Here is a 22,052-nt window from a genome sequence, read left to right as displayed (position 1 = left end):
TAATAAAAAGGGTATGATAATTGAATAAACGAAATAATGGAAGAAATTTTCCTTTTTGGTGGCCAATAAAACAATATAACGTGTGACATGGTAAATGATTTTCATAATAGACGCTAGTAAGAGACTGGAGTGCCTATGTCTATGATTTATGCAACTTCCATAAGTTTGTGTTTCTACTATGAAAGGCATTCATATGTACCTAAGACCTAATTACATCGACAAACTTTAAGGGTGGGAGATTGGTGCATTTGGTGATTGATGTCATCAAGGACACAATGTAATGGCATTGGATGCTTCACATCTTGGGGTGAAGTGATTTATAATAATAACATGAAATGCCCACATTTTATTGAGATGTCAAACATGACTTCTAGGACCTATGCAGAGTTTATTAATGACTCTCGACACTGAAGAATTTAATGAAGCTTGTGATTAGGTTGCACATTGCAATTGAGATATAAATGTGTAATGATAGTTTGGGTTGAAGATATGGTAAACCAAACTCAAGTGTGATTGAAGATGGTGTTGAAGTAGTGTGTGTTACTCAAGAAGCATGAAAGAAAGATGCATATTGGTAGATTTCATTACCATCCTCATCCTCAAAGGCCAAGTATGACCTATGACACCACAAGAGTTATACTACGTGATCCTCGCAAGCACAAATATGATTGATGGGAGCAAAAATGAAACACTTCTACATAACATTGAGGAATTTAATGGTGATTCTTGATGGATAAATATTTTACTAATGAATGTTATAATTGAGAGCGCACTTAGTGATTGTGAGTCGTGAGAGGAATGTATGCCATGAATGGGCAAGATTGACAACGCATGGAAAGCAAACTCGAACGTGGTTGAGGACATCACATTGTAATAAAGTTCGATACTCAAACTCCAAAACTTCAATAAAATAGAATATGTATAGGCAATGACTCTCCAATGGCTAGACTCACATTGAAGACAATCCCATAATAAGTCATTTTGAAGGAATTCATATTAAAGGCTAGACCATATCTTAGCCAAGGAGGTCGCGAGCTCGAATCTTTAAAATTGTCGCAATATGTATGCTCTCGTGACAAGGTACTCAGGAAAAGCCCCTAGAGGAGGTGTGGTTGGACCCTAAAGAAAGATCCAGGGGTATCTTGGGAATTTCGAAAAATAGACATGCCCTGGACTAGAGTCTAGGCGCCAAGTGAGGAGGGGTATTTTCTGTAATTTCCATAACGTGAATGAAATAGCGAACCTTTGTGGCCATGGAAAAAGCTCGAGACACACCACTGAGATCCGGTCATGTCAACAACGACCGACTCCTCTCGCATCCGTGCAACAGAAGGATCGGAGGATCCATGGAAGCTTCCAGAAGTCTCAGTCACTCAGAGGAATGGGTCCTTCTGTGAGATCCATTCCTGTTTCTCTGTTCCTGTCCCGCCTGATGATGTGTATGATCTCATTACCGATCCTGAAAACAAACGCGTCTTCAAGAATATCAAGGTAAGTCAGGATTTATAGAAATATTTTCTTCTTCTTCTTCTTCTCTATTTTTATCATCGTGTCTGTGTTTTTAGATTTAGGGTTGTATCTGTTCAGTTAGATATGTCGTTTCAGAGGCTTCTGCAATATATTGATCCAATACCATATATAATTGAGAAAATTGGATTTTTTTCTTCAAATTGGTCATACAACTGCTCGAGAGGCAGGTGTTGATGCAGGGCATTTTGGGAATTAATGTAAACTCAGAAATTAAAGAGAAAGTCGGGTGCTTTTTGGAGTTGTTCCTGGATTAACTTTTGGAATAACATTTTGTGACCATGTGAAACTTCCCTTGAGGAAAAAAACCCATTTATGGTATTATTTTTTTGTTATCTTTACAAGAGTATGAAAGGTAAGGAATTGCTATTCAGAAACAAAAAATCTCATTCTTATGTTTCGGATTGTTGTGACAATAAAGGAAAAGTTAAAATGAAGCTGAAATGTATTGGTTTGTGTAAAAAAGCAAAAATCAGTCGGTTCTTTTATTTCCTAGATACCGTTAGGCATTGATGACATGAGTAGAGATGGGTTATAGATTTTCCATTCAAAGCAACACGTAATGAAGATTCAGGAAAAAATTCTTGTAAAAATACATGTTGAACTTTCAGATCATGATTCTGTACTGCTAATTGATGAAATTTTAGAAATGCCCTGAAATGTTTATTAATCAGATATAAGACAACATTGCCACTCCCTATCATATTGCCTTGTTTTTTGAGCTCTCTCTTTCTCACTCTCTCTCATCAGGACAGGTAATGACCTTTTTTACCACGAAATGCATCCAATATCTCTAAACTTAATCATTCTATTACTTAATGTATTTGCATTTTGTTCATTCATGTAACTATATGGTGGCGATTTGATTCTTTCCATTTTGCATTAAGCAGATGATTCAATAATTATATTCAATTGACATAATCCAATTGACTGGATTGGGAAAGGGCATAAATTATGAGTGATTTAATAATTTAATCGTTCCTAAGCCGTAAAAATTTAATGGAGTATTCATTGGATTTATTTTGTCCTTCAAAATTAATCTTCATTACTGTCTCATCAGGAAGTTACTTATAGGAAAGTCCTCCAAGATGATGGAAACAAACAAATTGTTGAAGTGGAACAGGTGGCTGGATGGCGTTTCCTAGTATTTTCGGGATCATTCTCATCCCGAGTTATTGTGGAACAAAACCGAGATCAACATACCGTGAGTTTTCAATCACAATTTGCTTTATCCTAAAGTTTGTTCATAACTAATTTGCCTTCGGTTAAACAAAAATGCCCTCACTTGTTTCTTTGTAGATGCTATTTGATCTGTTGAGGCAAGGAATGATGAAGAAATTCTCAGGTTCATGGAAGATTGATGCGTTCACTGCCAGTTGTAGCAATGACAGTAATAATGAAAGCCTAGAAACAGAGGAAATATGGTCATTGATAACATTTAATCAAGTTGTTGAACCATCTATTGTGCCTCCTTGGCCATTGAATGCATATGTAAGAGGTGTAACTGCTAAGCTCGTTAAAGAGATATTGGGTGATCTTCAAGGTGAATGCATACGCATAGCACAATCAAGAAAAGCAAATGAGAAGACTGATCATAAAGATGAATAGTCTCTTTGATTTATAGACAGCATAATTGTATCGTTGCTGTATTAAAATCTGAAAGCATCTAATTCAATCAATTCACAGGCAAAGTTTGCCATTAGCCTGGCATTACATTACAAAACACTAATACTATGCAGACCGAAGTGTTAAAGATTTCTTAATGTTTTGAAAAACAAAAACAATCTATTTTTTATTGTATGCATGATGTATTGAAGAGAGATGATGTGTATTCACAGAGCAAAGCTACTACAATGGAGAGGAGGGATTTTAACATAAACATTTGGCAGGCAAAACCTTTGCCTGAAGGATCATAGGGCCAAAAAAGAAGCTATGATAGTTATATGCGACAAATTTGTGGAGCAGACTTGTCTATGCTACATGGAGTAAAAGAAAAAGCTTCGGATGATAGGGCTTAGAAAAAATATCCAAAGCAGCAAATCATCATGTTTCTATGTTTGATTGATGAATAATTGCCTTTAGAAATGTAATTGAAATGGCCTCATCATCACGTAGTATTATTAAAGCTTACTACTGTGGTAATGGCTTGACATAAGGGATCATAGGGCCTAGAAAACATAGCCGTGATTGTAAGCAAAAAAGCATCATTACATTTTTATGCTCAAATGATGGTGATGGGACAACTGATTTTTAGAAACGTAACTGGAACGGTCTCATCATCTCATAGTCTTCATGGTCACCTGTGTGGCAATGCCAAAGGTAGCCAGGTTCAAGTGTGGGATTGAAAGGAAACGAAGATCCATCCATGGAAGTAAATCTGAGCAGAAGTCTAGTCACATTGCCAGGCCATGCGATCACAGTGTCTTTCCAAGCATAGCTCGAATATTCGGGTACTTGTGGTTCCTCAGTGAAGCAACTGTTGGGATGTGGATACGGAAGATCGAAGGCGCACCTCTCTGCTTCGTAATCGATACTCGAGAAAGATTGTTGGTTTATCACTTTGAAATGAACAAGGTGGATGTGCATGTTGTGTGCATCTGCGCCAAGATTGATAAGCTCCCATATCTCTGTGCTTCCAACTGTTGGGAAATCAATAATGGGATCACTCCATGATTTGTTGTTGAGAAGGAGATGGTTCGGCTCGCCATGGAGACCTTGAAAAGAACGCATTGTAAATCCTCGAACCGTTATATTCTCGTTCATCCTCATATCATTCTTGCTAGTACTCCTATCAATGAACATAGCTGTCTGTGCCTCAGAAGCTATGATGGGTCCGAGATCAGCTAGAGGTTTGGAAACAGAACTGATTTCGCTTAAAAATGGTGTTTTGGGCACGGATTTGCTTAGTTGAGAAGATAGGAACATGGATTCTCTCTGTAATTCGGTAATTTGGCTAGTTCGATCAGTTGCCGAGGAGGAAGAAGACGACGACAATAAGGCGTCTATGTTGGATGGAAACCCTAAATGAGCACGCATCGATCTGTGCTTTCTTCGTTGGGGTGAGCTGGATTGACGAACTAAATCAGCATTTTTGTGCCTAACATGTCTTCTTCTTCGCGAGGAAGAATCGCTCTCATGCGAGTTGGATTCGAACCCTAAACCTGGCATGGAACTTCTCTGTGTAGAATGGCGATCCGTGGGACGGAACCCTAATCGAGGAGCCATATCCACCATGGATCGAGCAGCTTCTTGAGTCTTACCAATCGAAGTGTTGTTGACAAGACCTTCGAGGATCCCGTAGGAGCTGTCGACCACGAATTTCATGACATAGAAGGTCCCGTTCGTGGAATAAGCGAGTTTCCCGATCGGGAAAGGCGCGGGGCCCGTGTTGATGACAATGATCTCCGTGCCGTCTTCGAGATCTGAGAAGTCGATCAGAGCGTCCACTCGTTCGCCTGGCGCGAACAGAAGAGTGGTCAGGTTCCGGGTGTGAGGAAGGAAGGTCCCGCCGTCTCCCCCGATCTGCAAGAAATATAATGACGGATGGCTCAGGGAGAGCTCCAGGAACCTCGCGTTGCACCCGTTGAGGAGCCGGAAGCGGTATGTCCCCGGTAGAACCCTCAGGTATGGAACTGCCACTCCGTTCACAACCATCACGTCTCCGTATTCAGCGCACCACCTCAGGATCGTCCCCGACGTCCCATACAGAGGAAAGTTTAAAGACCCGTTCTCAGAGAATTTCCAGTCTCGGATCAATAGCGGTAAACCAATGGGTAGTTGCTGCTCTTCCTCGTCATTGTAATAAGACGAAGTAAACGACGAAGAGGGAGCCCCATCCACCAAGATATACATGCCCATCAAGCCCGCGAAGAGATTCAACCGAGTAATACCATGTGTGTGATCGTGGTACCATAACATAGCCGCGCTTTGCTGATTATGATAAGTATAGTCCTGTTTCACATAAGTTTCCCCTGTTTCGTTGAGGTGAGTAAACCATGCGTTAGGGTGCCCATCTGATGGACTCTCGACTTGTGCACCATGCAAATGGGCGACTATTGGCACACCCCCTTGGCTCGGATTGGCCCATGGAATTGCATTGTCAGTCCCAAGTAAGTGGGATGAATCTTCAATGTGGTTCTCCCACCTCACATATGCGGGAATACCCACTTGTGCCTACATTCGAAATCTTGTCATCATCATGTGTGTATATGTTATATATAAATACGCGCATACATATAAAAAAGATGAGCAAATGAACATTCCGATAGTAATGAAAAGAGTGAAATTCTTCTTATTTCTCTACATAGAAACTAGAGTTTTGTAAGATTCATGTGCATAAAAAGAAGCAAATATCTTGACTAACATTATCCAAATTTACACTCAAATAAATAAAGCATTTAGGCCATTGTGTACTTGTAAATTTGTATTGTATATCTAAAATACACTTTGAGCTTGTTAAAGATGTAAAAATGAGACCACATGTGTGGCGACATCTAATGTGGTAATATGCTTTGTAGATATGGACTTTAGCTAGGTGGAGATGTTGAAAGGTGTGCGTTTGCAAATCCCGCGACATACATGTAAACACAAACATGTAGTATACACAAGTATCTATGTTATGTATTAACATTGGCATCTTGTAATGATATTGGAACTTGCCAATTCTCCATAGTTTATTTATAATAAAGGTGTTCAATTCAACTCACTTTATATATGTTCATGGTTTGGACAAACCACTTTCCCAATTCTCCCTAGTTTATGTATAGTAAAGCTATTCAATTCAACTCACTTTATATATGTTCATATCAAACTATGTCTTGGATATTGAACCGACACTAATGATCCACAAGCTAGTGCGACAAATAATGGCAAAGTTTTCTTGTGAAAAGATTGGTACGGTTTACTCAAGACTATAGCTTCTATTTGAGCTTGATTAAATGCACACATTTCGATGCGAATGTCTTGAGACAAGAACACTGCACTTTCTTCACTAGTTAAATTTATGGAAAAGTAAACATATCTACATATGTGCCCTATGTATTAAAATGGATATTAGAATTTGCTTGAGGCATTTAAGATCATTAGGCTGGCTTAAAGTAAGTATTATAGAGAAGGTAAAATTCATAACATGACAACGAGGGCACACAATGTAATTATTAATATATTCCAATGAATTAACAACTTATGAATGCCTTGAATGCCTAGCATTCATAAATACGTGCACACAACGTAATATATTCCAACAAATGAATTAACTGCTTATAAATGCCCCGAATGCTTAGCATTCATAAATATATGCATGCATGTAATGTATATTCTCTTGTCCTTATATTATTTATGTATGTATTTATATGCATATAATGTCCAACATTGCCTACAAACTTTGTGTGTGTGTGTGTGTGTTGTCTAACAACGTTCATTTTACAAACTACCCCTTAAAAAGTTCAAATCAATAAAATCAACATTGAAATTGATCCTATTCCCATAGTAACCAAAGTTTTGCCTTTCCACTACTGCTTGTATACAAATAAATTATATGAGAATAAGTTATCCATGCCTGAGAATGGAACACAAATCTGAAAAATTGTTCCAATAGTCAGATTGTGACAAAAAATAATATTGTTGTACTTCGATAAGAGAAAAGTAACCGCATTACCTTTGAGCTTGGAAAGTGTGAATTTTGTCTAGCCAAACAAGAGTCGAGCAAATCTTAACCATTCAAGGGAATAATATTGCATACTAGATATGTTTGAATAATACATGTGAGTTTTTAACTAGGCCTCAAGGCCATATGCCACTTTCTCAACCGTATGCTAGTAAAATCACATGACAATGTAATTCACAATGATTCACAATTATTATAGATTGCACTAGGCACAAAACAACATTATTGGGCATTGGGGAACGGGGTAATTCCTTTTTCTTTTTCCCTGAAAAAGGAAGGGGGTACTTCTTAGCAGACCACCCTTGTCAAACAATCATATATTTTGTGGCTTACATTTTCCATCTTGAAAAACGAATTTAGAGTACAACCTGAGATAAAATACACAATTATACATACATACGTATAAATATGCAAATACACACATACATATAGACACCATTCTCATGCACATATGGATAGATTGAATATACATACATTATACATGCACACATACATGTAAACATTCAATTAGACATACATATATGCATAGATAGACAACATTTCTCATGCACGTATGGATTGACAAATACACACACACATACATACATACACACACACACACACACACACACACACACACATAGATACATAGATACACCCATACATGCATACATACATACATACATACATATGTGAATGTTGCGACTAAGAACTTGCATATTCTCAGCTTGGGGAGAGAGACTATGTACATATTAACAATAGGTCAAGGTTACAAATGTGGGGAAAGCAAACTTGAATGTGGTCAAAGGTGGAGCATATTAGTAGTGTGATGATTATTTGGCCTTGCACACATGTTAGGGGAGAAAACATGTATATGGTCTAATGCGTGTTGATCTCACATGGGCTCACTTGACACCCAATCTTACATCGAAGAGAATGTGCACGGATCAATGTGTCACAAATCGTTGAAGAGGTAGCTTTCGCTCTGTGATGCATCACGAAGTGTTCTTTGATTGGATACATATATGTGTCCTCCTCGAATGACATGCTTTCGAATGAATGCGCGAGATAACGAGTAACAAAATTCACAACTCCTATCTATATGATTGAGCTGTAATTTCGAAACAGCTCTTTCTCGATTCCAAGTGGGCGAGGAACCCAAATTCATTGTATCTATGATTGGAATGTTTGAAGCTACCTTAAGGCCTATTGTTTCAAAGGTTTAATACTCCTTTTTTTTATCCCTTATTTAGAGAGACAGCTTTTTCAAAAGCACACAAAAACCTTTGTTAACTTGGGGCTATTGACAATAAACTTACCATGCATGCTAAGATCAGACAGACAGAGGGAGAGAGCAAATTACGATAAAAAGAACAAAGTGTGTGTGTGTGTGTGTGTGTGTGATTAGAGAGAGCAAGTTGTTAATTACAAGTAGTGTAGGGCCAGGGAAGGAAGCAGTTTGTAGAGTGGTTCCAAATGCATATAGAGTAGTGTTGGGAAGATCACGATGCACCTTCTGCAATAAACATACATTTAACCATGAAACAAGCATTTAATACATTGATAAGTAAAATAATCAATGGTCATCAATCAAATCGAATGAACAATTAAATGAATGTTTGGCATCGATTAATCCTAAGCAAGTGGCGATTAGACAAGCTCGATCGATATCACTCGAGACGAATTCGAGGAAAAGATTAGATGCTAAGGAGGAGTTAAAACTTCGGATGTACCTGAGAGATTCTGAAAGCACCCAGAGTGATGTTAGGTTGTTGAGAGGAGAGAGAAATGTAGCTAGGAAATGTGATCTCATCAACAAATGGGTCCAAGGCAGGTGATGGAGCCTCGCACACGGTAAGATCGTTACCGTCATTTGAATTGCTAATCACATTATCAGCACTAATGAGAATCATCAACACTAATCCGTGCAATAATAACCGCATTCGATCCATGCTCACGCTAATCGGCATCAACACCATCCAAATGTTTATGTTGAGTGAAATTATTAGCTAGTGATTTGTATCAATATACATCATGATCATGATGAAACTTCTTTTGATTATTAGCTAGGGATTTGTATCAATATACATGATAATGATGAAACTTCTTTTGATTATTAGCTAGGGATTTGTATCATTATACATGATGATGAAACTTTCTTGTGATTCTGCCTCTTAATTAAGCTACTAAACTAATGAATTAGTAGTGGCTATGTGTGTATGGCCTTTTCGTTGCCTTTGAGAGGGGGCCTCCAAATTTGAAGGTATAATTTACTTGGGCTTACATGCCTATATATATACACACACAAACAAACACAAATTAAAGCTAGAGGAGGGTTTTGTCACGTGACCACATCTTCACATGATCCTCGTGACACTAAAATTCCTTCTATTCCTTCTTTAGAACTCAATGCTTCCAAAGGGTTACTAGGATAAAGATTCTACTCTTTCATGCTTGTCTCCTTCACAATAATTATCCTCTCCTTTCACATCATGAATTGATAACACTCTCCTAATTCAGAGATATGCTTTTGTTTGTTCTTCTTTAATTCTTTTATACTTACATCGTGTGCCAAAGTTCAAGCTTCGACACGTAAGTGTCCACATATCATATCTAGCGCGCCAATTCCGTGCAAACATCTCATGCGTGCATGTCATGAGGTCCTGATAACACCTTTTAAGTGTTAGGTTCTTTCACGTCTCTCTGTATCTCTTCTTAGGAAGGAGACATACATCAAGATAACTTTTGTACTTAGGTCCTATGGGCCAATATTGGCCTCTCTATGGACGCTAAAAAAATCTATCTATCTATCAATCTTCCTCGTAGGCACCTAGAGGTTGTTGGCATGTAGTGTCAAGTTCTGACAACATCCTTAGATATTAATTACCAGTTTTCACATTTATTTGGCTTCCCCCACAAACACATCACCACATTGGGGTCAAACTAACAGGTTACATGTATATGTGTGTGTGTATATATATATATATATTTGTATATCTCCAATACCATCATTTTGGGAATGCCTTATTTTGATGTCCCAATCATTCATGTATCGAATCTCAAGAGGGTAGATAAATTTTAAACACTAATAGGAGATGATAGGCTTGGGAAAGTGCATGTTTTCCTACTCGTGTATATGAAATGTTGTTGCCATTGCAAAATATTAAAATATCGAAAATGTACAATGTGAAAAATCAGATGACGTATATCTACAAATAAAATGGTGTATATCGACAAGGGCTTAAATGGAGGGTCACCATCTTATTACCTGCTTTTGTAAGTTGTGTTTGAGATAATAGGGGACACACAACTTAAGAAAAGAAATCATAATAACCTCAGTCACGTATGTGTACATGGTGATGGGATAAAGCTTTTAATCATTCAAATTTTAAACATCACTATTAGTAAAGAAAACATGTTTTTCCTCAAAACATTCTATATGTGGATTCCTCCTTTGTTTTCTATGTTTGTATTGGATCTTATATATATCATCAATATTTTATCCAAAGAACAAATTTTATATTTAAATTGAATTGGACTTTGTGTTCACATCCAAATATTTTCACACCTAACAATGAAATTTGAAAAGAATCTAATTTATGTTATAATAAAAAGAAAGTCAATGCAAAATGATCTCTAACGTTTTAAGAAGAGATGGGAAAGGATGAAATTTGTCTCCTACATGGTTAATGGTTGTATACGTTGGAGGTATCAACCACCTCTCTAGGTATTTCCTCCACCGACATGAGGCTGGTGGCCATGTACAATTGGTCTTGGTAATGGTTTGGGAGATATCTGTTGTGGGTGTGGCAGACTTAAAGTAGTTGAAAAGGTAAAAATCTGTGTTGAAGTATCATGTAATTTAATAACTTTAGACATAATATAAACCATTGTTGGCAAAAAAAAAGGACCTCTAACACTGCAAGATGTTGATTACTTTTGCTGCATTGACGTACTTCTAAAGTGAAAATGTTTCCCCCTTTAACTAAGTATACCAATGAAAGTTTTCTGTGAAAAAATGATTTTGCCTTATTGATGATACCTCATACGAAAAGAAAGTAAGAACCAATCAAGATTCCCAATCTCCCTAGACCAAGAACTTGAGATGGGTACAAAGTGAACAACTCAAATGAATTTCCCCTCGCATAAGGGTCACAATGAAATGCAATGTTAGAGCTTCTGCAACCAACTTTGGAGGATATGGAAGCTTCCACTTTGAACTAGAACCAACTATATACATATTAGGATAAATGCCATGATCAACAATTGGTATTTTGGATGTGACAAATTAATATACGAATCAAACTAATGATGGGATAAATAATACAAGATTAAGGGAAAAAATGGATCATGGGTGCTAAACCACATTGACCACCTCGACCGAAGGGCATGAGACAAACATAAAATACCATCGGTTTCCCATACCACAAAATAACATATCCAAAGAAAAGAACTTTGGTTCCTCACCAATAAATTCTTGATAATGTGTCAATATACCTTGTATTCAATAACATATCTAAAGAAGAGAACTTTGGTTCCTCACCAATAAACTCTTGACAATGTGTCAATATGTCATAATATAGAGCCTAGCACTTAAGGCTCCCAAACTTACCATGTAGCATAGGTCCTTATGAGTTTGTCCTAGTTCATAGGACAATTAGTTTCCCAACCATCTTACCCTTAACTGATTAAAATTAACTATATAATTGGTGTGGTTTGTTATGCCTATAACAACTAATGCTTTGTGTTTATCGTATATCGACGCCAAGCATCTTTTGTACATTTATGATAAATACTTGTACTAATGAATAGTAATTGTTTTCATGTTTTTTCACAACTTCGAAAGGATGGAGTTCTTTGGTTTGATGCATTGATTTTAAGCATTGTTTGATGCATATGACACTAATTAAAAAATATGTTAACCTTAATTAAATAGATAATTACTACACAATTAAAATAGGAGGTGTCTCAATTAAGTAGATATATACTACATAAAAAAATAGGATGTGTCTTAATTAAGTAGATAATTACTACATAAAAAAATAGGAGGTGTCTTAGTTAAGTAGATAATTACTAAGTAAGATGCATGTATTTCATGAATTAATTAGTTTGAAAAAGCTATATGGAGGCAAGTGTATGGAGAAAAGTGGCTCTTAGTGGAGGCAAAAGGGAGAGAATGAGAACCAAAACGTAGATGGCACCAAGAGACCTTTTTTACACGAGAGTGTTGCCTCTTATACAATTTGGAAACCCTAAAGGGTTCCTTTTATGTAACAAACCTATATGCCATTAACCATTCTTACTTAATAAATAGTAGCATCCCAAAATTAGAACATGCCAATGTTTGTTACATACATTTGGCCATCAACACTATTTTAGATTGGAAACACTAAGCCTCATAGGTTATTATAACTACAGATTATGACATTATTTCCATCAACAAATGTTCCTATTCAATTGTTTATGCCCATGACTAGGATCATGGAAGGGGATGATGTAGAGACAAATGGAAACGACAATCTCTACCTTTGAGGAGGTTTTGACTAGTCATGGTTCTCGACTGTTTCAAGGGGTCATTCTTGACTGTGACGTTCTCTTGAGTTTTGCTTCTTCTATGATGCCATCAAAAGTCCTTCTCAAAGTTCCAATTTTTTTTTTCATGTTGATTAATGTTGCAAGGCCTATTGGTTAGAGACAATTGATGAACCAATACACATTTTTTACATATACTACTCAATGCCCATGTTTTCCTTTTTATATTCCCCTTATCTTTTTGCAAAATGCATTGCAAGCTTGTCATAACCTTGAATATATGATGCAAGACTTGTTTTTCAGCTTTGTAGCCCTCTTCATGAGAGAGTTGACAAGCCTATTCTTCTTCAAGGTATCAAAATCCAACATTGTTGCTATTCGTCTTCAGATTAGTATGATCACTTTCCATGTGATGTCGATGGTATTTCTTTGTGGCTTTAGGTACCCCACCAATCCTAATTGTGGATTAGGATTGCTTTTATCCAATTCCTACTTGGTCCTACATTATTGATGATAGAATTTACAACAAATGTTGTTTTGCTAGGAATGTAAGCGGTCACATATAATCTACCATTAATTTCCACATTGGCATAGTTGCCATATCCTTGCAAGGTCATGTTACTTAATAGACACCATATATTTTAGTACCTCCATAGCAAGTAGGAATTTTGGGAACGTTAATGAGTTTAAGAACTTTTAAATTCATTCACCAATTAAGACAAAGATATTGTGTTTGCACCATAATACTTTTACTACAAATCATTTTGTTTCGGAAAAGATAGATTTAATCAAATGTTACATCAATAAACACAATTGTTTTCTTGGATAATAAATTAATTCTTACAATAATGTAAAATCCCCACAACATTGATGTTGCAACCCAAACGGATTGTCGTAGTTTTTTGGGCGGGAAGTGCAATTCTCATATTAGAATTTGCAAATGGGTTTTATATTTACATGACCAAGAGGTTGGTCGTATACAAAGATAAGTAAAATGTTAAGCATCATCATAGACCAAGGACACAAGCCCTTCTAGGGGGTGCAAGTGGTTACCATGTTGAGTGATCTACCCATTGTTTGGTGATCCACAATTTCCACCAATCAAAACTTGAGATCATGTGTTGCTATTTTATACGAAACTCCTATAACAAAATGTGGTGTTATACCATAGTTTCCTACAATCTCATCCATGGAAAAAGCAAACTCAACCAATTATTAAGGTCCGCCTTTGACCCAAAAACCTCCCAAATTTGGAAGGTTGATGTGTATTGTGCCATAATAATAGCAATTATTGGATAAGGAGATGAGAACAACTAGGGAAGGATTGGAATGTGGAACCATTCATGGATAGGGATGTGGAATCATTCTTTTGTTTTAAAGGATCAGGCAAATCCACCCTCCTGGAGCCCAAGTGGGATGATTCTTACGTGTTTGGGGAGTCGTTTGTCCATCTCGAAGTCTACTATGCCAAAAATGTGAAGACAAGGTTGGTCAAGTCTCCTCAAAGATGGGGAAAGGCCATGCACAACAAACAAACACTTGTTTTTCCTCTTCCAGATATGCTTTGTGAACCCATTCTTTTACAAGCGTATATAAAATTTCAGTAAAAGGTAAGAGTTTATGAATGAATAAGGAATTGCCATAAAACTATTGTCCGAGTTCATAGAAGGGCAAAAGTCGGCTCGGAAAGGCAAGCTTGTGCATTAAGTAGGTTTTAGCCGACCAATGCACGTTTGTGCCACAATATATCTTTGGCATTAGCCGACCAATGCACGCGTGTATCTTTATACGTTTTCGGCATTTTGGGGCCGGAGGCGGATAAGTTAAGATATGGTCGGACGAGAAAGAGAAAAGTTCGTGTTCTCAAAGGCCAGGTATCCATCCACACACAAGATTTGTCCAGGTTTTCACAAAGACCCCACCCCCAAATCAATGACTATGTATTATTATTAAGCATCCCCCAATAATTGAAGAAGAAGAAATACTATGAAAACCCATTGTTATTCTTATTATTATAAATACTTGTGGATGAAGAAGGAGAAGAAGGAAAGGAGAAGAGAAGAGAAGAGAAGAAGAAGAAGAGCAGGGGGTTATCTCCATAGCCATAGCTCAAAAGAAAGAGAAGAAATTAACACTTTCTCTGTCTCTCTCTCTCTCCAAAATGGACGTGAAGTCTCTTCTCTATTCTCTCTTCTTCCTTTCCTTCTCTTGTACATGCTTCAAAGTAGCCCACTACATGGTTTTCTTCTTCTCCTAATTCTATACATACATACATACATACATACATACATATATATATATAGAGAGAGATATCAATCGATTTCATCATATCATATCATTATGGATTCTTTATTGGACCCTGTTTCTTACCTTTCTTTTGCATATTTCTGCTCTTTCTTTGTACATAAATAAGATTACTTTCCACTCTTTTCGATTCTTCAGTTACTTCAATACTTTTAAGACAATAATGTTGTTGGTGGATTCATCTCACAAATACATTATTTTGCATGTATAATATAAAATGGTTATCCAATTGTGTTGGGCTAAAATTATCCATAAATTTGGCCTTGCTCTTGCGAAGCGTTGTACAATGGCTTTACAAATATCCTTGGGCCATATATATGTAATTTATATAGATTTCAATCCATTGTGATTTAGATAATTTATAGTATATAGAGTTACAATTGATATTAAGTAGAATTATGATTGATTTTCTTGGTTCAGATCAACACATGAATCAGCCTCAAATGATTAGTTATTGATCTACTGGGTTTACAAAACCTTTGGTTTTGTCTTTTATATCATGTCTTATGTGCGCACTGACCATAAAACACAATTAAAAATACGTTCCAACTTAATTATCCTTTTTTTACCCCAAAAACCAAACTCCTTCCATTCAACTTAATTCTCTTAATTCTCTTGATAATAATGTTTATAGGATGTTTTAATTTGGGCTATTATTTATGGAATATTACTTGATGGGGATTTGTAAATATGTGATAGGTAGGCCCTTGCTAATGCTTTTCTATCATGATCATCACACCCCACCCACACATGCATCTATCTCGCAATCAATGCCATTCTCGAATTTTTGAGATGGTATGTATAGTTTGGTTGTCAAGCACATCATTGGCACACAATATGGAGTAATCTTTTCCTTGCATGATATCGACTTGGTGGAAGTATTAGAGATCCAAAAATGCAAACTTGAATATAAGTACTGATAATGTCATCTAGATTTATATAATACATACAACCTTAAAAAACAAAACAAATAACTGGTTGGTTGGATTTTTGCATGCAGACATTTGTAGTAGCTACATATATGAAATGTACCCACAAAAGTATCAAACAAAAATAGGCATCATAGCTCTCTTGCAAGACCTAGGCTAGAAACATTGTCTCGACTATAAAATGAAGAAAGACGTTTTCGAAATGGCCATGGTCTCCACATCCATGTATTTTGTTTGGTTGACATGAACGTTTCCACAAATATGATATATCATATAACCATTAAAAAGACAAACGAGAATCATGTCTAGGAGGAAGAAAAATCAATGTGTACAATTTGGACTTCCAATTTAAAAGATTCCAAGCATCATGAAGGGGTCAATATTTCCACAATGAAAACAGAAAAACGTTAAAAGAGAAAACAATTGTTATTTGCTTCATCTCCCATGACAAAAAAATCATTGTTAAATGCACTCACAAATTACAGCACATGCTTTTCTGAAATTCGTCACAGGTTTGTACCATTTGCAATTTAATAAGTGATAATATCTTATTATTAATAATAATGTAATTACTAATAACTCTGATACAAATCACCAAAATAAGAGCGAGATTGTAATAATACCTTTTTATTTTACATTTCTTGATAGTAGAAATCACTGAAGGCGGATGAGGATTCCTAAAACAGCGTGTTTAGATCTCTTTACATTTGCTCCGGAGTATAAATACTCAGATCAATAAAAGACCAGGATTGTTATAATAGTTCATTTGCATTTTTTTCTTCAATTCTGTAATTCAAAAAGAACCAAGATGTGAATTACTTTTAAGTGAGTAATCATTTGGAACAAACTTTAGGGATCAACAAAGGGAATTGAATTAAGGTGATGTTGAGTTTACAATCTTTTAGTTTCAAGTTTTAAATCTATCGATGTTTAGGCTTAAAATCTACAACCATTAAATTTCATGGCTTTTCACTTAAAACCAAACTGTGAAACATTAAAACAAAACCTAAGGGGATTTTAAATCTCAAACCAAACAGTTCAAGCGATCCAAACACTGTTAAGTCATTAAGCCACGTTTTGCAGTTCGATTTCAGCTTGAACCAAATTGTTAAAAGAGTTATTATTTGGAAACTAAAACTTAGAAGAATTATTTGGGTTAAAAGATAAAGTTTCATGGCATATATTACATAATTTATATATATAATAAACATTTCAAAAATGTCGCCATAATCACTAAGCCATTTAAGCCACAATTTGAAGCCGAATGAACTGCAAATTGCTAGGCCAATAATGTTTCAAACCAAGCCAAACCAAATCAAACTCTTGAAACCCCAAGCCAAACTGAACCATTTACAAATTTCTAAACCAAAACCAAACCAAGCTAATTAAGTTGTTTGGCCACAGTTTTGAAGTTTAGTTTGGGTCAAACCAAACTGTTGCCAATTCCTATGTTTGGTGACAAAATTAAAGGTTAAAGGTGGATTAAAAAACCAAATTAGGATTTGGGGTTAAATGAACAAATTAGTGTTTACATTTACAAGCCAATAATTATTTGACATATGAACAAAAATATGGTGTTTAGGGATCAAGTGGGTTAAATCAGGAATTATGGGTTAGGGAAATAAGCTGAAAATTGGCCATCCTCCACCCTTTATGAATTTGCAACTTGAATTTCTATTGTAGTTTTCTATTTTCAAGTTCTACTGTAGCATTCTAATTACATGGGTGTGTAACTCATGCTCTAGGATCTACTAAAGCATGGAGCCAAATGTCTTCTATTTGCTCCATTTTCATACGCCTCACCTCTCTTCATGTTACCGATCCACGACCCAAGCATTGAATTTTACCATCTCATTTTTTCATCTTGTTTGCATTTGGCAAACATTATCCTTTCATTGGCATCACCATGAATCTTCACTTCATTTCTATGTTGATTTTGACTACTGTGCCTTGTCGAGGAAGCACTGCCATTATCTTTCCAAACTGTTCACTTTTGGATGCTTGGCTTCATCATGTTGAGAAAAGTTTGTCACCCCCATATGCACATGAGCAATATGTTCTTCTTCATTGCGAATGAAAAGATCAGATGAAACAATCAATGGACTAATAGTAGTAGTTAATGGGTCTCTCTCTTTAACTCTTATATCATCCAATACTAAACTAGACAGCCGACCAGTTTGTGAACTTAGCATCTTTGAGGTGTTAGTAATTGATGGAGATTTACGTGTTAACAAAGATTGATGATTCCACACTTTGTTTGGGTTATATGTTACATTCTTACTTGCACTCTCTTCTATTTCACAAAGCCCAATAGCATTGTACAGCCCACTTTGGACTCCAGAATAGCTGTGTCGTGTAGAAATTTTTGGTGATCTAGCTTGTGTTGTTGGAATCTGTACACAAGCAGTAGAACCCGCATCCCCAGAACATTTTTAATAGCTTCATGTTTGAAATTTTCTAATTTCTATCAAAAGATTAATTTGAGTCCAATTACCATTGAAACATATTATAAGATTTAAATCTATTCCACTAGATTTCTCTCTTCTTTTATCCTGATATTATGGTTTATTTAAGACTAATATAACTTAGAACTCAAGTTCTTTCATTTGTAGTCTATAAAATCAGTCTGGCACGTGAGTCTCCAAGGTTTGGATGAATGTCACCAATGAGAATCATTCATATGAGTGAGAAAGTAACAGAGAGATAAATGTGGTTACCTTTGGACGATGGAGTTTCGGAGTTTTTGTTCCCTCATGATAAAAGCTCGGCATTGGAGATGCCTTAAATGTAAGACTCCTTCGCAACTGTTTTAGTTCTTCTTCATCCTCCTTCTGTACCCAAAACTCATAACAGGAAAACTAATTATTAGCAATCTTTTTTTTCTTGAAGTTGTTGATAGATAGAGATCAATTTGATATACAAAAGATCAGATAAATAGACATATAAAGATAAATGCCAAATGATAGATTGATTGATAAATTATGACACTCAAAAAATATCTGAAGACCTCAAGATAGATAAAATTTGGAACACAATATAGATATAAAAATATTTAATATTTGATACATAAAAAAGACAGAGAAAAACCTTTATCTTAGCTTGCATTTGTGTTTTCTCCTTTTCCTTTAAGCTGACCTTTTCTTGTAGTTTTGAGTAGAACTGTGTAACGACCACAATCCCGTTTAGTTCAAGTTGAGACCTTTTACAGTATGAATAACTGTTGAACAAGTGAGTACTTAATATATGTGCACCTCTTTTCTTTTCTCAGCTCGCGCATCAGATTGGAACTTGAATCCATTTGTACTTGTAAACTTTGAAGCTTTTGCTTTGTGTGTAATGGAGCTCTGTCTGGATTGCCTACACAAGGTAAATATTTTATATAAGAATCCAACTTCTATATGATTAGCAGCTAAGAAAAGATACCAAAATATATTTGAAGGATACATCGATGAAACTGAGACAATATCATCATCTTCATGTTCGGTGTCTCCACAAAATGAAAATTGCTTCAGTATCTGATATCTGCAATAGGATGAAATGTCTACATAGGATAAGAACAAAAAACTAATGTTTGTTTGTGTGGTGTGAAATAATAAGAAAGAAAATGATAAATATAAACTATAATATTTAATAGAATTGACAATATCACAAGCAAATGGGAGAAGCTTCAACTGCAGTGTCCCGTATTATTTCATTTTAGAAGTCTAGTAGAACATCAGGGGAGAGAGAGAGAGAGAGAGAGAGAGAGAAACAAGGTCTCGAGAATTTCAAATAAAAAACATAAAGACAAAATGTCCTAGAAATTCCTATATTAAAATAGATACCCATCTATGTAAAAGCTTACCAAATAATGAGATGCAAGCCAAGTATTTACTCACTCATGGGCACTTACGTGCTAGCCTCTGACTTTGCCATAGATAAATTTGTGTTGAAATTCCTAGAAACCTGTTACAAAGCCAACAATTGAGCAATCATAACATTTAGAAAACTTTCCAAATCTGATTCAAGTTATACTTTTCATTAATTCTATTGTCAGAAGATTTACATAAGTTTCTGAAGATTGATCACCACACACATTTAATTGAGACTCTTGTATTTGTTGGCCATATCTACCATCCGCACGTGCATATCCGGCCAAGGTCCGCTTTTCTGTGTAGAGATTAAACGGTTGCGGGACAGAGAAGTTTGATCTTGATTGCCTCACAGTCAATGGCGTTGATGGTCCATGCTTCATGGCTTTATTGTTTGCAACTAAATTTGTACGTACACCATCCGATATATCACCTCTCAATCCATGTCTGAGTTTGGAAATCGATTTCTGATGCGAAACAAGAGTAGGATATCCTTGTTCCTTACAGAGATATGAAGATCGCAAAACTCTACTTCTAGAAGCAGAATCATGAATGCCACTCGCTATCTTTTTATAGTCATTCCTGTGGTCCTCCATTACCTAATCATAAAGGAGAGAATACATAATTAATATGAATTAAGATTCATAGAAGAGTAATCATATCTAATTTAAAACATCGTACCACTTCTTTATAATGCTTTGATGACCAAAAAATTTATCACTCAGGGACTCATAACCTACCATTGTTTTCACCCATCTTCTTCATGGATTAAGCTCATTTTGCAAGAATTCATTCAAATTATACGTGACGAATTACTTCTTGTGAGTAATAGCATATAGTTCATGTTTGTGAGAACATAATATCATTGCATTGAGGGACTCACACCAACAAGCATAGCAACATCAGATGGATGTTGGTAGTGAATGATTCACAACATAATTTCCAAATTCAGGTCTGTGAGCATTTTCTGAACAAAACTGGCACCCACATATATTAGAAAATCTAAGGCACGAGTGTTATAGCCAATCAATCCACATTTGTCCTTCTAAAACTCTATATTGATCTGATATGATTTCATTCTCCCATCCCCAGGTTCTTCCAAGTTTTGAGTAATCTTTTCATCTAGTTTTGAGTAAAATACTTCACTGGAAAACAAGATTCCCTTCAAGAAAGTTTGTGTGTGATTTTCTTACGTGTGGTCTATGCACTTATTCTTCTCGTATATGCCTATCTTGGTTACCACTAGGTAAAATTCGCAAAAAAACTTCTCGTGTGTGTGAAAGACAAGTTGCATTTCTTTTCTCTGTTGATTTAATATGACACCACTAGGTAAAATTCGCCAAAAAAACATTCAAGATTGTTTATGAATATCAAGAGCCTTCTAGTTCAAATCCCCACCATTCTCTCTATTCATATTACTATTGATTTTTCCCAGTAGAGCTGTTCCCTGAGTAAATGGAACTTGAACATGTCATAAAATAATCTACCTAGTACCGTCAATGCATTGCATTGGGTTCCCTCAGCTTCATTGCAAGTAAGTTTCTTTGCTCTTCTCTGTCCTTCAACTTTTGTTTTCCTTTTCGAACGATCTATCATAAGAGAGAGGGATGGAGAGAAGCAGATTATGCTAATTAAACTCTCTGAAGTTTTGTTACATTACACATGGTTTTCCACACACCATCATGCCACAAAAAATTACACAACATATGGATTCTTTAGGTATGTTTCTTATAATAAAATGATTTTTCTTTTCAAGTAAACAGAATAATAAAGAAAGTCGCGCATGTGAGAAATCAAAAACAAAATGAAAACGTTATATTCACGTGTTCAAGAGACCAAATTTGACCAATGACACAAGCAAATTTTTTATTTTCATCCAAATAAGGACTGATAAAATGTCTGATAACAAAGAAACATTTTTTTTAAAAAATGATGCCTCCATATGTCATAAATAACTAGGTAACAACATTGAAAAAGAAACTATATCAAGCATAGATACAACAAATATCTAAGAGTTCATGCTACATAAAACATGAAAAGAAAGGATTTGGTACTAACCTTTACACATGATCCCACAGTGTCTTGAATTTTAATTCCTTCTAGACATCGAGTGTTGTTACACAGTGAATTGCCATGGGATGTCTCTTTCAATGCCTCTTCGGATTCAAACTCTTGTTCGAGTTGTAAAAACTCAAGAAGTTCATCATTTGTGTTCAAATCAGAATATCTCTCCATTTTCAAACCCCACTATGCTTTGATCAATTT

General features: G+C 35.8%; 3 protein-coding genes across 6 annotated transcripts; 1 reads left to right on the top strand and 2 right to left on the bottom strand.

The window, feature by feature from the left end:
* Positions 1 to 1,225: 1,225 nt before the first annotated feature.
* Positions 1,226 to 3,323, top strand: LOC147866667 (uncharacterized). Its single transcript, XM_087317122.1, has 3 exons — positions 1,226 to 1,491; positions 2,588 to 2,731; positions 2,827 to 3,323. Exons 1-3 carry the CDS (start codon positions 1,291 to 1,293, stop codon positions 3,133 to 3,135), a joined length of 654 nt encoding a protein of 217 aa, XP_087173248.1. The 5' UTR covers positions 1,226 to 1,290; the 3' UTR covers positions 3,136 to 3,323.
* A 234-nt stretch (positions 3,324 to 3,557) lies between these two features.
* On the bottom strand, positions 3,558 to 9,445 carry LOC147866666 (multicopper oxidase LPR1-like). The gene is made up of 3 exons (XM_087317121.1): positions 8,905 to 9,445; positions 8,601 to 8,687; positions 3,558 to 5,700 (listed from the first exon to the last, which is right to left on the bottom strand). Exons 1-3 carry the CDS (start codon positions 9,148 to 9,150, stop codon positions 3,778 to 3,780), a joined length of 2,256 nt encoding a protein of 751 aa, XP_087173247.1. The 5' UTR covers positions 9,151 to 9,445; the 3' UTR covers positions 3,558 to 3,777.
* An 8,004-nt stretch (positions 9,446 to 17,449) lies between these two features.
* On the bottom strand, positions 17,450 to 22,038 carry LOC147866665 (uncharacterized). Of its 4 annotated transcripts, XM_087317118.1 has the most exons (9): positions 21,846 to 21,968; positions 21,275 to 21,376; positions 19,982 to 20,386; positions 19,829 to 19,881; positions 19,381 to 19,458; positions 19,188 to 19,293; positions 19,024 to 19,095; positions 18,654 to 18,767; positions 17,450 to 18,329 (listed from the first exon to the last, which is right to left on the bottom strand). In XM_087317118.1, exons 3-9 carry the CDS (start codon positions 20,381 to 20,383, stop codon positions 17,907 to 17,909), a joined length of 1,248 nt encoding a protein of 415 aa, XP_087173244.1. In that variant the 5' UTR covers positions 20,384 to 20,386; positions 21,275 to 21,376; positions 21,846 to 21,968; the 3' UTR covers positions 17,450 to 17,906. The 4 variants fall into 4 exon arrangements, with proteins under 4 accessions (XP_087173244.1, XP_087173241.1, XP_087173242.1 ...); XM_087317115.1 differs by lacking the exon at positions 21,275 to 21,376 and having other exon boundaries at positions 21,846 to 22,038; XM_087317116.1 differs by lacking the exon at positions 21,275 to 21,376 and having other exon boundaries at positions 19,188 to 19,284; positions 21,846 to 22,038.
* Between the last annotated feature and the right edge of the window lie 14 nt (positions 22,039 to 22,052).

Source organism: Azolla caroliniana, unplaced genomic scaffold (genome assembly GCF_043228905.1).
Source record: "Azolla caroliniana isolate FFs.n. ecotype wild unplaced genomic scaffold, voAzoCaro1.0.p SCAF_3, whole genome shotgun sequence".
NCBI lineage: Eukaryota > Viridiplantae > Streptophyta > Polypodiopsida > Salviniales > Salviniaceae > Azolla > Azolla caroliniana.
This window is presented reverse-complemented; position numbering and strand designations above follow the sequence as displayed.

Excerpts from the sequence above, each read along its gene's own strand:
- LOC147866667 (XM_087317122.1), top strand. The coding sequence starts at position 1,291 with ATGTCAACAACGACCGACTCCTCTCGCATCCGTGCAACAGAAGGATCG. Across the intron at positions 1,492-2,587 it reads GCGTCTTCAAGAATATCAAG|GAAGTTACTTATAGGAAAGT; the intron begins GTAAGTCAGGAT and ends CTGTCTCATCAG. Across the intron at positions 2,732-2,826 it reads AAAACCGAGATCAACATACC|ATGCTATTTGATCTGTTGAG; the intron begins GTGAGTTTTCAA and ends GTTTCTTTGTAG.
- LOC147866666 (XM_087317121.1), bottom strand. The coding sequence starts at position 9,150 with ATGGTGTTGATGCCGATTAGCGTGAGCATGGATCGAATGCGGTTATTA. Across the intron at positions 8,688-8,904 it reads GTGCTTTCAGAATCTCTCAG|AAGGTGCATCGTGATCTTCC; the intron begins GTACATCCGAAG and ends TGTTTATTGCAG. Across the intron at positions 5,701-8,600 it reads TCCCTGGCCCTACACTACTT|GCACAAGTGGGTATTCCCGC; the intron begins GTAATTAACAAC and ends TTTCGAATGTAG.
- LOC147866665 (XM_087317115.1), bottom strand. The coding sequence starts at position 22,022 with ATGGAGAGATATTCTGATTTGAACACAAATGATGAACTTCTTGAGTTT. Across the intron at positions 19,459-19,828 it reads GCAAAGTCAGAGGCTAGCAC|ATATCAGATACTGAAGCAAT; the intron begins GTAAGTGCCCAT and ends ATCCTATTGCAG. Across the intron at positions 19,294-19,380 it reads ATTGTCTCAGTTTCATCGAT|GCAATCCAGACAGAGCTCCA; the intron begins GTATCCTTCAAA and ends TACCTTGTGTAG.